The sequence below is a fragment of the Odontesthes bonariensis genome, chromosome 1 (assembly GCF_027942865.1).
Source record: "Odontesthes bonariensis isolate fOdoBon6 chromosome 1, fOdoBon6.hap1, whole genome shotgun sequence".
In the NCBI taxonomy this organism is placed as follows: Eukaryota; Metazoa; Chordata; class Actinopteri; order Atheriniformes; family Atherinopsidae; genus Odontesthes; species Odontesthes bonariensis.
Window position 1 is genome coordinate 27,667,508 of NC_134506.1, and position 15,998 is coordinate 27,683,505.

The 15,998-nt window shown below is 41.5% G+C and overlaps 1 protein-coding gene across 1 annotated transcript; it reads left to right on the forward strand.

Moving 5' to 3' along the window:
- Window positions 1-4,918: 4,918 nt before the first annotated feature.
- Window positions 4,919-13,239, forward strand: LOC142383705 (dynein regulatory complex protein 8-like). The gene is made up of 6 exons (XM_075469367.1): window positions 4,919-4,950; window positions 6,912-6,994; window positions 10,256-10,325; window positions 12,749-12,791; window positions 12,958-13,024; window positions 13,121-13,239. Exons 1-6 carry the CDS (start codon window positions 4,919-4,921, stop codon window positions 13,237-13,239), a joined length of 414 nt encoding a protein of 137 aa, XP_075325482.1.
- Window positions 13,240-15,998: the final 2,759 nt, after the last annotated feature.

Here is a 15,998-nt window from a genome sequence, read left to right on the forward strand (position 1 = left end):
TACATCAACATCTGATCTCTTATTTAGTGAAACACATAACAGCAAAAATAACAATATGTTGAGAGGGCATGAAAATAGCAAAACAGTGTGCCATATCAGGCTGCGTCTGCCTACCTGTCTATACCCAATGTGTCAACTTCCTGTCTTTTAGTCAGTCAGTCTATCCCTGTCCGTTTCCACACTGTCTCCCACCTGTCTGTCTGTCACTGACCCCTTTCAGACTGTCACTGTGTCCCTCCTGTCTGTCTGTCTCCCCCTACTACAACAATAAAAAGAATAATAATAATAATGATAATGTATTTTATTTAGAGACACCTTTCAAAGCACTCAATGTCATCTTACAAAACACATAAAACAATAGAACATTAACAATAAAAATATGATTTAATTTTATTTATTTGTTTAACAGGAACAAAGCTTAATACATATATTTTTCCAGATTTAGCTGCAAGCTCCTGCTAAGCAAGGTATTTGGTAGTGGCCAAGATGTTATGGTCTTTGGTGCAGGAGGTTGAGCCTTCTTGGCCTTCTTGTTCTGACTCTTGCTGCCAAGGTAACCTTTACTCTTGTCTTCTCTCCTTGCAGCCCTGATGCACTTTGCCGTAATCCTTAACCTCAGCCTGACATATTTTCAGATGATTTTTCTCTTCATATCATGGCATGATGGAAGGCTACTATCCAGAACAATGGCCTCCTCTTTCAGCTGTTCCGCTGCATTGGAGCACTCCATGAGAAAATCATCTGTCCTTGAACAAAACAGCTGCTCCACGTGCTGGACGACAGTGAAGACCTCATCAGATGGCCGATAAAGTGCATCCTGTTTGAATTCCTCATTCTCATGTGCATCATCTGCATTTTGCAGAAGTGCATGCTTGTACGTCTGACAGAGTGAGCAGCTGAAGACACACTTCACGATGTATCTGGCCAGATGGTACGGAACACAGGAATCTGTTTTTGTGAAGGTGGGTGGTGATGTCAGGTCGACCAGCTGCTCCACTCTCAGACCTTCAGGACTGCTGGTATTGGTTTTGGTCACAGCTGTCATCCAGGTAACTGCTTGTATGCACTGTGGACAGGAACTGTCCAACAGTGACAGCCCGAAGGGCATAGTGGAACTCCACAGGTGTTGGCACGGGGTTCCTCTGACGTATGCATCCAAACGTGTTTTCCAGGCAGTCCTGCGTGAACCGGCTTGTGAGGACAAATTTGTGACCCTGGCTTAACAGATCTTCCTGGACCTGCAGTATGGTTGTTGTGGCCATAACCAATCCTGTCTGTACCGGCTTCCAGCTGCTCTTTTCCCCTATTTTTAGGCCACGAAAAAGATAGATGCTTTCTTGGAGAAAGCTGATGGCCTTTTCGTACTCCCCCATTTTGAAACGAGAGAAGGCAGTCACAACATGGCGGCACGACATAAGGTCAAACCAGTGGTCCATCTTCTCCAGGAACCATGATGTGGTGAGGTTTGATTCAGGACGCTGCTCCTCCTCTACCAGGTACTTTAAAGCTATGGTAGGTAATCCTAGAGAGCTAGCAAGAGAGCTAGCAAGATTCGAAAGTGGCCCCTCCTCTAAGCTCCACCCCCCCCTCCCCATTCCGTCAGTGCTTAATCCAAAGAACCGCGTGCGCACACGGAGGAGGGAGCCGACAGAGGGGGGCGTAGGCAGAAAGCGCAGAGGCATCTGATCAGCGCCCCGCTGATCTCGGATTGGTCAGCTGTTTCTCAGTCCTGCAGCTGCCACAGAGGTCTGATTATTTTCGTCCCTTTTTCTAAATGCATCTTGTATAGATTTCTCTCAGGATAGACGGACCATTTCACCCAGTATTACAAAATGTGTTTCTGAACAGGATTACCAACCATAGCTTTAAGGCCGCACTTGTTGACTTACTGAAGATGCGCATGGCTGAGCTAACTTTGATCTTTTCGAAGTGGTTAGGCTCCAAGATGGAGAGGTTGGGAGCCAGCTTTAGTGCCATGGACGGGAGGTGCTCTTTGTTCACAACATCTTGTGGAATGGTGATGGTCTGACCACGGACAAGGGCACTCTTCAAGTTCTTGACCAGATGTGGAACATTTGCCATGAAATAGAGCCGCCGGTGTGACTCTATGGGATGTGAAATCCAGGGCTTATCACACGTCACTCCAAAAGCTCCAAAACAGCTTTCCTGTCCCCAGATGCAGCTCTACGCTTGGGGTGATGGCCATCTCGTCCAAGGTTAGCACACAATCCCTCTCCATTTGGTTCATGCTACTAACCTTTAGCTTCAGCATGTCAAAAACCTCCTCTAACACTCCTGGCTTCAGTTTTATCTGCTGCCTTCTTCTTTGGACAGTGCGGATGTCTGGCAGAGGGATCTTCATGTTTTGCAGGGTTTTGTATCCTGTTGTGCCCCTTTATTCTTTTGGTCGAGTGCATGAATTTGGTCGATTGAAAATGTAGGTAAACTTTAGTTTAAGGTTTTTGTTTTTCCTCCTAAGTGCCAAATTGATTGATTTTTTTTGTTAGAGCCCTCTCTGCTTTTATCCTCTTCCTTTCTTAATTCCCTCAGTAGGTCCTCCATACTGGCCCTGTCATGACTGGCCCCTAGCACACTGGTTCCTGGATGAGTGGCCCCTGGTGACCTCTGCTTCATTGTCACCTGATACATCCCTCTCACTCGCCTCTTAACTGCACTTCAATTTCTCCCTTAATAGCTGTAATAACAACGCATTGAAGGTGTTATATGTATTTATGCCACCTACACTACATCCCTAGAAGTGAAATTGACATGTCTTTTGAAAATAGCTTTTTTTTTTTAAATACATGAAATGGGAAAAACTGTGGAAAGACTGTGTTCACTGGTATCATACCAAGGTTTGATTTTATACAGTAAGTATGGTCATCAGGTGTTGTAAATTCTGCAGAAGCCATCATCCTCGAAGGTGTTTTCCTCCTCTTGGGCTTGGGGCGATGGATGAAGATGGTTGGGACAGCATCTGGTCTCAACTTCTGTGTGCCTCTTTTTGTGTCCATAAACTGGTTGTCCTCAAAGTGTAACTGCCGGGAGGTAATGATGTCATAAGTTGTAGGCTAAATTCAGTCTCCCCTGCATACTTCACGTTTCTGTTGAACTGTTATTCTTTACACTCAGGTGTACTTATCAGGTGTAATTTATCATAAAACCTCTGTGGACATTACTTACTTCACAAAGTTTTTCTGTTGTTGTGGTCACCTTTAACCTGAAAATTTTGCCTGCTGACCATTCGCCAACCATCTTTTCCGGCGGTCAATGTCCTTGGGGAAGCCATGCATCCGGACTCCTATCTCTGAGCGATTGCTGCATCCAAAGGCTGCACAACCAACCATGGTAAAACCACTGATCTACAAAATTATGTAATGATGTTAAAACACTCTGTATTTACTCTATAGCTCTGCTGCCCCTTCCATACTGTGTTTTGGGAAAAATTGCAGAACAAGAAAGCAGAAGTTATTAACATTGTGAAAACCTTGAAATAGTATAAAATAAGTTCAGTCAAAATCCAATGACAAATGTAAAGTAAAACCCATAAAAGAATTAAGCCTACTAAGAAAATGTGACTGCAAAATATTTATATTAAATAGATATGCTTGCTAGTCAACTATATTTCTTAGATTTGTGCTTGCTAGCAAATAAATCAGAGCAATCCAGAAATGCCCTGAAGAATTCGAGGTGGCATCTGAATGACTGAGAGGACTTGCTTATGAACAACAGGGTTCCCGAGGAGTAGCTACGCCACTGCACGATATTGAAAAGTTATTATATTTTTCACAGTATCATTTCAAAGTTTGAAATCTCAGTATTGTGGTAAAACAAGTTTAGTGGGCTACACACATTCAAACAACAAACGAAATAAATGTATTATTAGTCAAACCTGTACACAAATCTCATCCAGTTAAAAAGAGACACCTTTGATCTTGAGAAAATCGACTTTTGTCGAATAGACTTCTTCTATTCTACTATTCCTATTCAAAAATGGCATATGGGAGCTTTTTTGGTGCAAAACAAAAAAAAGACAACTTTGAGGCTTAATTACTCCAAAATGATACAGTAAAAATGTTTGATAATGACTGAGAATGCCATGTAGTCAGGATGGTTTTGAAGTAAAACCATTGTCAAAACTTATGGACGAAAGTTATCTTACAGTCCAGTAAAAATGGAATATTACACCGTTTTCGGTAAAAAAAAAAAAAAGGGGGGGGGCACACGTGCACACACACACGCACACTAGCTTGATTTATTGCTTCAACCCTCTTACTTTGAAAACCGGAAGTCATTTTACGTGGTTCTAAACTAGCACTATCTTTTGTCAGTGGTCTTGGAGCATTCGCCGTAAAATGTTTGAGCGGCTGGCTTGACTACGCGAAGACGAACGGTGGCTCATTTGACCGCAGTCATTTACTGGGCGTTGCACTAACGTTACTGTATTTATGCTTATTTGTTAGGACCATTAGCTGCTCTAGAGCACCAGTCTTCCTGACGTGTGAAGCAGGCCTAGCTAGCCTGTACACTGACCATAAAAAGTTATCCCATAATGATAGTTAACGTTACCTACCATTCAAATCAGTTCACGGAGGGAATCTTTTTCTTCAGCTTCATTTTATGGTTACACGAGTTGCACTTGACCTTTTCTTGTCAGTAGGTTTTTCTTTTGTAGCCATTCAATTAGTTTGAGGTGTTTCTTTGTATTTATTTATTTTTTGCCTTCTGTCAGCTCTTTCAACTTGGTTGCCAACTTGAAACCATGCATGTTGCTGTACGCCGTCCTGCCAGGAAACTAGGTCGACTATTCATCGCGATGACGGGATAACATATCATGCTAATTCGGAAATTCCCAGTTGAAAACTCCAATTTCCGTCTTCAAAGCGTCCTAGACATTGACATTATACATTGTTGTGCGATGGCAGACAACCAATTCTCCAAGAAGTCGGGGTAGATTATTTTTTCCCGAGTGGGAGCACCGACATTAGGTGGCATCGAGGGTCTGAAAAGCCTGACTTCCGAGTTATATGGAACGCATCATTGTGTTGGTGTGTGTGCCTGTATCATTCAGTCAAATCTGCAGCTGATTGGTAAGATAAGAAAATATACTGTGTATGTCACAGCCTGTTGGTGATTTTCTGTTTTGTATTAAAAGTACGCTTTGTCATACTGTCCCGTGATTTAGTTTAACAAATAGATCTTTCGAGAGTATAAATCATGTTATCATGTACTGTAAGAGTACCTCTGGTGTGAGAGCAGTAAACTTTAAGGCAACTACTAGTTATGTTTAGGTTTTATTTTGTACTGCAGCTATACATACTGTGAGCTACACCACAGCTGAGTTCACAGGTTTACTGCTTATACCTCATTATATAGTCATATACTTTATACATGAACCACTTTGGTATCGCCCTTGAGTATAATCCAGGGTTTTATACCTGAAGCTATGCCATAAATCCACTATCAGGTCAAAAAGTGGATGAACCTAAATTTCCTTCAGTTAAATCAAGAAAAAACTGAGGTCATTGTGTTTGGCAACAAAGAGAAGAGGTTTGCTGTCAGTAAACATCTTGAGTCACTGTCTCTAGAAACTAAAGACCAAGTCCGGAACCTCGGCGTGCTGATAGACTCAGACCTGACCTTCAACAATCATATCAAATCAGTCACCCAATCAGCCTTTTATCAACTTAAGAACATATCCAGAATTAAGGGTTTCATGTCCCAAACAGATCAGGAGAAGCTGATTCATGCTTTCATCTCTAACAGACTTGACTACTGTAATGGTCTTCTGACTGGACCCCCCCAAAAGAGTCTCAAACAGCTGAAACTCATTCAGAACGCTGCAGCCCGAGTTTTAACCAGAACAAAGAGATCACATCACATCACCCCAGTTCTCAAGTTTTTACATTGGCTCCCGGTCAGATACAGAATAGATGTTAAAGTTCTGCTCCTCGTCTACAAATCACGGAATGGTTTAGGTCCAGAATACATGAATGACATGCTAGCAGAGTATAAACCCAGTAGAGCTCTGAGATCTACTGACTCAGGTCAGATAGTGGAGCCCAGAGTTCAGACTAGACACGGTGAAGCAGCTTTTAGCTGTTATGCTGCACACAACTGGAACAAACTACCAGCAGAACTGAAATCAGCCCCAACTGTAAGCACTTTTAAATCCAGGTTAAAAACATTTCTCTTTCGGTGTGCTTATGGTTGAGTTTATATTTTTCTTTTTCCCCTCTTCTTTGATTGCTTTAATTTTTATTCTATTTTTTTTTCTCTTTAAATTGCTTGTTTTTATGCTGCTTTATGCTGTTCTTTTAAATGCCTTGTCTTTATGTAAAGCACATTGAGTTGCCTGTGGTATGAAATGCGCTATATAAATAAAGATGCCTTGCCTTGCCTTGCCTATCAGTGGGCTACACATACGAATTAGCAGACTGACTTGGAATTATTAGGAAGTTTATTTCTAAGAGTTCTGCGTTGAAGCAGTGCTGCACACTTAAAAGACGGTACATTGGGTTTAGTTGATGTCAGTTTAGTCAGTCCTAAATGTTGAACATATATGCTGGTGGTGGCTGACAATATGAACATAGCAGCTAATATGAATAAACTCTGTTCTAGAAAGAAGAGTTATCAATAATGAAATGATTAACAAGGTGCAGGTAAGGTGGACAGCTGGCCCAGGAAGCCCTTTCAGGACGTTAAGATTCCATGTTCAAAACATGGTGATTAAAACAGTGAAATATTTCACATGGATGCTTTGCACAGAATTCCATCTGTCCTGTTTCCCTTTTACCGCTTGCTTCCCTTAATAATTGATCAAGGTGTTTGCTAGCGCAGTGAAGTCGTGATTTTCAGCTAAAGCTGCCTTTTAAAAAGTTTCATGCGTTTGTTTTTTGTTTTTTTCCCAGCGAAATCAGCACCATTATCTATTCGCTGGGTTGCTTCCCCGCTCAGGCAGACCTGCACGACTTCATCGCTGAGGTCAGAACAGTCTTTCCTCACATTTCTTAGCCTGATGAATAAATAAAACATTCAGTTAAACCTCACAAGGCTTTTATAATTATTGCAAAAGGATTTTAACACTAATTAATTGCAGTCATGTTACAGTGTCTTCTACCTCCTGGTGTAAAATGTAGAAACAGAGTTTCTTTATTGTTTTGTAAATAAAGATTCAGAAGCGGGTTGTTTTGCACTTTTATGCTTTGTGCAACCCAGTCTCACAGAAAAACGTGTAATAGCTACGTTGTTCCACAAGGGAAAATGTGGTATTGTCACAATTTGGCCCCCAAAATTGTGACAATGCCAAGTTTTATTTGGCCTATTCATTTACATTGCTTCGCAACCAGGTCACGTGACTATCAAATTTCCCTCAGCTAAAAAAGGAAAATGGCCAACTGTCAACCTTTTTTCTGTGAAAAACACAACATTTTAAGAAAGCTTACTTTGTAAGCCCATCTTACTTTGTACTTTATATGAGCCCATATACAACAGTTTTTTCAACACCCAAGTGTGATAAATTCAATATTTGGTCTACATACATAAGCATTCCACTTTTTAGTACATTAAAACAGTGTATTGTAGCAGCAGAAATGTTTTCCCCCCATTAAAGGGGAACTTCGGGGCATTTGAAGCGCGTTTCCATTGCTAGAGGTTGTCAAATACTGATAGTAGGACACAGAGAGGTGCAAATCTGCGCTCCCTGTGTGGAGATCGCGCTGTTCGCACAGCGTGTCATGCGAGGCTAATACGTGGTGGCTAAGGGGCAACTGCTAACTCTTCCACGTAAAACAACAACTTGCACACAGCAGAAACGTCACACCACTTTATAAACCATCCGACAATAAAGTCACAAGCCTTACCATCAAAACCATACATGCCCAGTAATATTGTTGTAATGTTTTAAATACTTGAACGCAGTTTTTCTAGAGAATATAATTGTTTTGTATATGGGATTATCGTCCATTGACTCTTTTGGGCTTTCACATGCGCGAGCGTACAACTAACCGGTGAGTTACATGCTGTTTATAAAGTTGTTTTGTAACGTCCCCATGCCAGTAATGTGAGAACCATGCATATGGTTTTGATGGTAAGGCTTGTGACTTTATTGTCGGATGGTTTATAAAGTGGTGTGACGTTTCTGCTGTGTGCAAGTTGTTGTTTTATGTGGAAGGGTTAGCAGTTGCCCCATAGCCACCATGTATTAGCCTCGCATGACACGCTGTGCGAACAGCGCGATCTCCACACAGGGAGCGCAGATTTGCACCTCTCTGTGTCCTACTATCAGTATTTGACAACCTCTAGCAATGGAAACGCGCTTCAAATGCCCCGGAGTTCCCCTTTAACAATAACAAAACATGTATATCAACTGATTGCTATACAGTATCAAATCTCTTAACAAACTCATCCAAATCTTTTTGCACGTTTAGACTCAATACTGAGAATTGCTAAACCTGTGAGTCTGTTCTCTGACATAGTTGAAAGCAGGTGATTTTTGATGAGTTTAAGAGCTGAAAAACTCCTCTGTATGGTTCCAAAAAACACAGAAATTCTGCTAGCCTTAGCCACCACTAGCATACTAGCCAACGCCAACTAGCAGACTTTTTAAAAACGGTTCATAGAACAACAATGATATGAAATGCCACAACTTCAATTGGTTTCAGTTCAACATGTCAAAGGCTAGCCAGTAGCTAGCTAGTTATCAACGTTTTTCAGTTAGGTAGCGCCAGCTATCTAGTTACCGAACTGGCTTGAAAAGCTATCTTGTGACTAACCGTGACATGAGGTAAAACGTAGCTAGCGGTTATCTGGAGATTTTTTTGTGCAAATCCGTTTCATGAATGAGACCCGAACTGGCTTGAAAATAATAATAATAATACTGTAGTGACTTCACGGAGGCTCTGAGACCGGCGGTTGCCGAACTGCTCTTTATTAAGTTTTACACTAGCAGTACAATCAAAGAACACGGGTGACTCTCAGTCCTGCTCCGCAACCAACCCCAGGAGAGCACCAGACCTGCCCACGCCCACTCCTCTCCCCCAATCACCAGCCCACACCTGAGTGACATGACCTGCGGTCCAGTGATTGACAGGGAGAGGAGGAAACAAGCCAGTCCATGTGCTTTTACTTTAATTCTGGGTCGTTACAATACTTTTATTTTGTACAGCGCCTTCCATCTATGAGGAATTATAAACGTTTCGAAACCATATTACACTTTGATGCATGTATCATGATTTTGTGTGAATGACAATTTATTTTCGCTGCGTTTGAACAACAGGATTACGATATATTGATACATTTGTGGTCAAATATGTACCGCAAGTTTAGCTATGGGTGGGTGAAGTCACACTCTGAAGTAGACCTGCGCTGTGGGTTACAGGGGGCTGGTGACCGTGATCTGGACTTCACTTCAATGATTCACTCCAACTTTACTTAAACTCTAGTTGTTACTTCTTCAAATGGGTTGAAGACACGGACAAGAGGCTCCTCACTGTCAAAGTCACCACAACTTCAGAGTCCGGCTTACTTCAAACGTTCACTTCATGTGCATACAGCAGGATAAATTAGCTGCTAGCCTACTGCTGTCAGTATCCTACTCATGAAAGTACCTAACTTTCGAGAAACGTATGCTGCTCCTGTCCTGAACGGTTTCATATTCAATTTATCCTGTTAGCAACAACAAAAAAAGAAACTGACTAACTGGTTTGCAGGCTGCGGTTGTAGCTAAAACGTGTGCCCTCCTCTCGTCTTGTGCCCTCGTCTTTTAGCTGTTCCTCTTACATAAAGTTTGCTGAATAAAGTTCCCCTACATACTCAGAGCAAATTACGACATAAATCATTATATTACCATACCTTATTGTATGAATCCGATAAATCCAGTCAATGGATGCGGTCTCTTTGATCCTGTTTCGCGGGAGCTGCAGGTGACAGGCAGTGTTCATCTCGCGTTGGCTCTACTGAGCAGGGTTGCCAGATGTGGAACGATAAAATAAGCCATAGCCGCCCAGACCTGCATGGTCACTCGAAAAACTGATCAGAAATCAGCTCTCTGCAGCATCAGTCCGACCATTATTGTGTTAGTTCAAAATGTAAAACTGACCCTAGATCCGTCAGCCAGCCATCGCCATTGACTGACAGCGTTTCTCTTGTTTGTTGTGTTGACGAACTTGATCAATTACCTATCAGATCTAGGGTGGCCATCGGGGTGACCAATGACATTTCAGTGGTGGCCCTGGCCACCCTTGGCCACCACCTAAAATCACCATTGGATACATCCATTTGGAAAGGTTTCTCCCGGTCATGACCAAAGTGCTGTTGGAGCAAAAGTAAGATAGCTCTGTTATCTCCAGTGTTCTTTCTTAACTAACGCCAACTGTGCTGTTTTTTTGAGGATTAAAGTGAATTCATGAAAAGCCTGGATTTGAAGAATTGGGCTGTTTCATTGTGCAACTACAGTGATGCCTGAAAGTTAGCAAACTGTCATATTTTCTTTGTATTTTTGCATAAATATGAATTAAAACACAATCATGAGTTTTTTGCAAGTATATTAAGCGTATAATATTTTAACAGATGAGACAAAACATATAGTTTGTGTATTTATTTAGGGAAATGATCCAGTACTGCATTCCTGCTAGTGGCAAATGCATGCAGTCCGTGTGAGCCATTGTGCTGCAGTAAGAGCATCTGAACATCTTAGATAACAAGTGATCAGTCCCAGCCCCATTACTTCATAAGAGAACAGCTGCCTGGCAGATAGGCACAACTTCTGTTCATAACAGAACAGATGTTGGTGGGTTCCCTCATATGAGTTTCACTCGACCACCATGGAATAAATAATAAAAAGTTTTCTTTAAACAATCATTGGTGGATGACTTGCGTGCCCGTTGTTGTGTCACTGCATCAGCAATGGGGTCAGATCTCACTGATGTGCCGACATCCTCCTTTAGGGTTCACTCGTGCAATTAAAAATGAATTGTTCCATCTGTAACGGCTCACAGCAGTGGGCACATGTAAAACTCTAATTTCAGCATCGTTTCCCGTCATTTGTAATCAGTTCTATGCCGGAGGGTAAAAATAATACACATGCAAATAATTCATCTCTGGAATAAAATGTTACAATGAATATTTAACAAGCTGTGCTCTACTGAAGTGAAAACATGATTTCACCTAAGCAGCTTTTTTTTTTTTTTAAATGCAATATTGTTAACTTTGCAATTTGGGGACCATGACATCAGAGGTGTCGTGTTGACTTTTCATTAGGAAATGAACAAAAACAGCTACATGGAACAGCGCGGGTCTTTAAATAGCGTGCAGCACTGTTTACGTCCATTTATCAAACGTTGATGTCTTATACATAGAAAAGTGTAGTAGTTTTTCTCAACCCCATCTAAAAATAAACACCCTTTATTGGTCCCAAAAGTTATGAGAACCAAATTAATGGAATTAGAGAAAAAGATATTATTGTTATTTAATTTAGTGACTTTTTTCATTCTTTGTAGAGCAGCATCAGCTGCAGAGTTTGTGGGTTTCCTCACATGAACTGCTCAATTCAGGTACTACTACGATGTTTCTGTTGGAGTACAGTTAGGAGCTTTGACTTGGGTTTAAAAAAAATCAAATATTAGGTTTATTCTTCTTCAACAATTTTCTGTGTCCCACTTCCTCTTCAAATCCACATCACAGACACCTTTCCCTTAAGAATTCGCCTGTATAATTCCTAATTCACTGTTCAATCAATGATGGCAAGTCACCCCAACCCAGATTAAATCATGATGCTGACACCACCATGTTTTACAGGCGGGATGCTGTTCTTATGCTGGAATTCTGTGTTTACTTCTCATTTTACATCATAAAGTTCTCTCTTGGTCTACAACCACAATACATTTTCCAGCAGCTTTCTGGCTAATCCACATGATCTTTATCCTCCGGTGTTGCCATGGGTAACGTTCAGTGTTCTCCTTCTGATGGTTGCATAAACATCCAAGGCCCAAGCCAGGATTCAAACCGGGAACCCTCTTGCTGTGAGGTCACCGTGCAAACCTCATTTGTGACCTTGCAGACTGTCATACACCTTGTTGGTCTAACACTCCTGGAGAGGGTAACAGCTGTTTAAACGTTGTTGGAGACCAAACGTTTAATTACAGATCATTTTGTAACAGCGAACAACTCTTTTTTGATGAGATCCTCCTTGTTCATGCAGTGATACACTGACTGTGATCCCTGTTGTAACGTCACATTCAAATCCACTCTTTCTAAAGAAGAGGTTCACCCACTTTTGCCACACAGACAAGTAATATTAGATCAATTTCCTAAATTGATAAATGACTAAGTCCAGTGGTTTTATCTAATTTGTTTTGTTGTTTTCTCTTCTATTACTTTTGGAACTGAAAAGAGTGTTTTTTTTGTTGTTTTGTTCCATTAGTTTCAAGTTACAGAGTGTAACATTTAAGGTGATCTTTTGGCATTTAGTTTTTATTAACTCACCATTAATTCACCATTTTACTAAAGTAACCCAGAGGGGTAAAACAAAAAACTGGCCCTAGAGTAGGCGTTTCACTTCCACAGTAGTTTGGGGGTTAGATGTGGCCTACTCACTTGGCTGGATTATATGTTGTCCACATAATAATAAATCTTGAGAACCTCCTGATAAAACAATCACAACAGAGCCTAAGATCTGACTTAAATGTTACTAAAAAAAGTCTGTTTATTCCATAATTCGAAGTGATTTATGCTTTGACATGTTGCTTAGGTTTCCTCCCATCCCTGAGGACCACCTGCTTCAGGCCTTTGAGGTGAGAGGCTACTGTTTCCTCATATTATCCTGTGTTATCGTGTCCTGTGTAATCGCCACAGTAACTGAAACAGCCTATGAGCACACCATGCTGTCAGCAGAGTGACACCAGCATCACGGTGGTTGATTTATGGTCAGCTTTAAAGTTATTAACTCTGTAATTCCAGGTTCTGGACAAGGAAAAGAAAGGATATCTGGAGCCCGAAGAGCTGTCAAAGTATATGACACAAGAAGGTAAAGAAGAAGCTTTCGGGTTAGATAAGCAGATGGTGAAAAATAGATGATCTCACTTTTTTTTTTCTTTCTTTCTAACGGTTGTGTTCAAACAAGGTGAACCTTTCACTCAGGAGGAGATGGATGAGATGCTGACAGCGCTCACCGATCGTGACAGCAACCTTATCTATTACAAAGACTTAATCAGCCAGCTGACCATTGACCCTGACATGTAAGCAGTGTCAGTGTGCGTCAGCACAACTGCTGAGTAATACCACACACACTCTTTGTAAGTGTTTGTGTCGCAATGGGAAATAAATTACTTGGACAAAGCGAATTCTGACTTTGCTTTTCTCTGAATTCAGATCAAAACACGTCATTCAAACGGGCAGATTTAAGAAAATCTGACTCCACACTGTGCGCTACGTTTCAACTAAGTCACACTGCTGGTGTGTGCTGTACGGATAGTCTTCTGAGATCATCTGAAAAGTACTGAAATGTGCTTCTGTGTTTGAGACAAAGAGAGCTGTAATTAAGAGAGCATGCTGCTGCTGCCCCAAACCCAGAACATTGGCCCAAAATAGAGGCTGAGACAACATGCCGGGGTCCTTAAAATAGCACAGACTCCTTACAGCCTCTGCAGTATGTGGAATTTTATAGGCTTGTTTTACATGGACAATGGTCAATTTTAATCTCGTGTACTAGATATTGTAGCGTTACCGGGTATTTATATACCTATTAAATATAAGGATTTATGAGATGTTCTTACAGTCTCAAATAAACCTTACCTCGAATTCAGGGCACCACCTACCTAGGTTTTAACTTAATTTAAGTCACAGTCAGGTAGGAAAACTGTTCGAAATCTTACGATCCTGGTGTTAAATTAATTAATAATCAATTAATAATCAATTAATATTCAGTCTCATATCTCGCTACTTTCGTGAAGTTCTCGTTTGGTTGGACAGACATTACGTAAAGAAAGCATACGACGCAATCTGTGATTATAACATATATATAGATATATGAGCTGTTTATTACAATGATATGATCTTAGACATGAACCTTTAAACAAACAGGAGATGCATGGAATATGGGTGATTATATACAACGCTTAGTGAATATAAAATAAAATATGGGGAATGGAGAGTTACTGGATTTATTCAAATAGTTTGGGTTGGCTGACTATTTGAATCTAAATACTGACATTTCGGATTAATTTATCATTCTGTGAAAGCCTCGAGACATCCATCAAACCCACTTTAAGGTGAAAACGGGTCGGTCTTACTGTGCTGAAGTTCTGTTCAGTCGGTTCGGACCATGGTAGCGGCCACGCGGGTCCGAGGGGATTTCTCTTCCGCTCTCTGGGCCTTCCTGGCTGTGGTGGCTGACTTTAGCGGACTTCTCAATTGCTTCTTTCACCGGGAAACCGAAACGATGGTGCCGAGGACTGGGGTTAGATGGTCGAATCTTCTTAGTGTCAGTGGGTCCGTTGCTTCTCTGATGAAGTGAACTTAAGTTCACAGAAGATTAATAAAAGGTTGCTTGGAGTTGGCTTCTTGGTAGGAAAAGGTGATGATGGCGTGAAACAGCGGAGGTTAGGACGTGCGACGTAGAAGGACGTGGATGGCGAGGGACGAACAAAAACACGTAAAACGTGCATCTTCAGAGTATTTCAATCTGTTTCTTTGTTCGGGTCTTTCTTTCTCGTCTCCGGGGTCTCACTGGGTTCTGGAGGGTCTCCTCCGGTCGTCCGCTGCATCGTTATCCACACGTCCTTCCGTTCTCTCCTGAGATTATGGGAAAACTCCCAAACTCCGGCGAGCTCTTCTCTTCTGCTTAACCCTTGTGTGGTGTTCATATTGTTGTTACTCAGCCAGTGTTTGTGGGTCTGGTGGACCCGTAGCATTTTGTGGTTTTTAATGCCTCACAATCAAGTATTTTATGCTAAAAAACTCAACAGATGTTTACTTCATCCCAATTACAAGCAGTATAAACAGTATATATGGTTAATATTTGCCCTTTACCTTTGTTAGATCACATTTATAACTTATTATTTAAAACGTAATAAAGAAAATCAATTAAAATCAAGATATGAGTGGAAACAAATTCACAAGTGAAGCAAGGTTTTTCAAAACTACTGACTTTTATTTCTTTGAACTCAGAAATTTAACCCATTCAGGTGCACAACACAACCTGAACACATGAACACATAGAGTAAACACATCAGTCAAGACAACACATGAGCCCCATTGAACACATGGCCTTTAGCCACTAGCCAATACAACACATGAGGGGCAGAGTTTTACTGTGTGTGTGTTGCAGATATACTTTTTGCACTTGATGCATGTGTGTTTTTCTGTCCATCTTGGGTCCGCACACTTCGCACCGCGTCTTCTTGTTGCTGGTGTTCACAACCTAGAATAATGAAAAGATCAGGAATTTTTCTAACACCTCTCTCTCTCACAAGACATGAGTGCCATCCATGTACTGCAACAGCATAACACACTTACTTCAGCTTCTGCAGATTGTGGTTCTGTAGGTTGGGTGGACAGGGCACCAGCATTCTCCTCCTGAATCCTCCTCACGATGGCTGCAGAGGCTGGGGTTCTGGGTACATGTTGTCTTTCCTCAATTTGTGGTCTCACCCATGCTTTTCCCAGATCCTCGAGAAAGAGGCGTCTCTTCTGGAGCTTCCCTCTGTTCCACTCTGGGTTAAGTGCCATCCAAATGACAAAGGCGTTGTTTGCTGAGATGTCCAACATGTCAAAGAATATCACCAGTGGCCAGCGTAGAGTCCTCCGTTTGCAGCTGTAGGCCGTCACCAGCTTGTCCATGTTGTCTACCCCTCCTTTTGTGGCATTATAATCCATGATGATCTCTGGTTTGTGATGTTCCTGGTCACAGATTCTTCCATCCCCGTGCAGTGTACTCATGAGTACCACATTCTTGCCTTTCTTTGGCACATAGGATACCAGGGATATGTCAGCCGTGTAGG

Excerpts from the sequence above, each read along its gene's own strand:
- LOC142383705 (XM_075469367.1), top strand. The coding sequence starts at position 4,919 with ATGGCAGACAACCAATTCTCCAAGAAGTCGGG. Across the intron at positions 6,995-10,255 it reads CATCGCTGAGGTCAGAACAG|AAATCACCATTGGATACATC; the intron begins TCTTTCCTCACA and ends GGCCACCACCTA. Across the intron at positions 10,326-12,748 it reads AAAGTGCTGTTGGAGCAAAA|GTTTCCTCCCATCCCTGAGG; the intron begins GTAAGATAGCTC and ends CATGTTGCTTAG.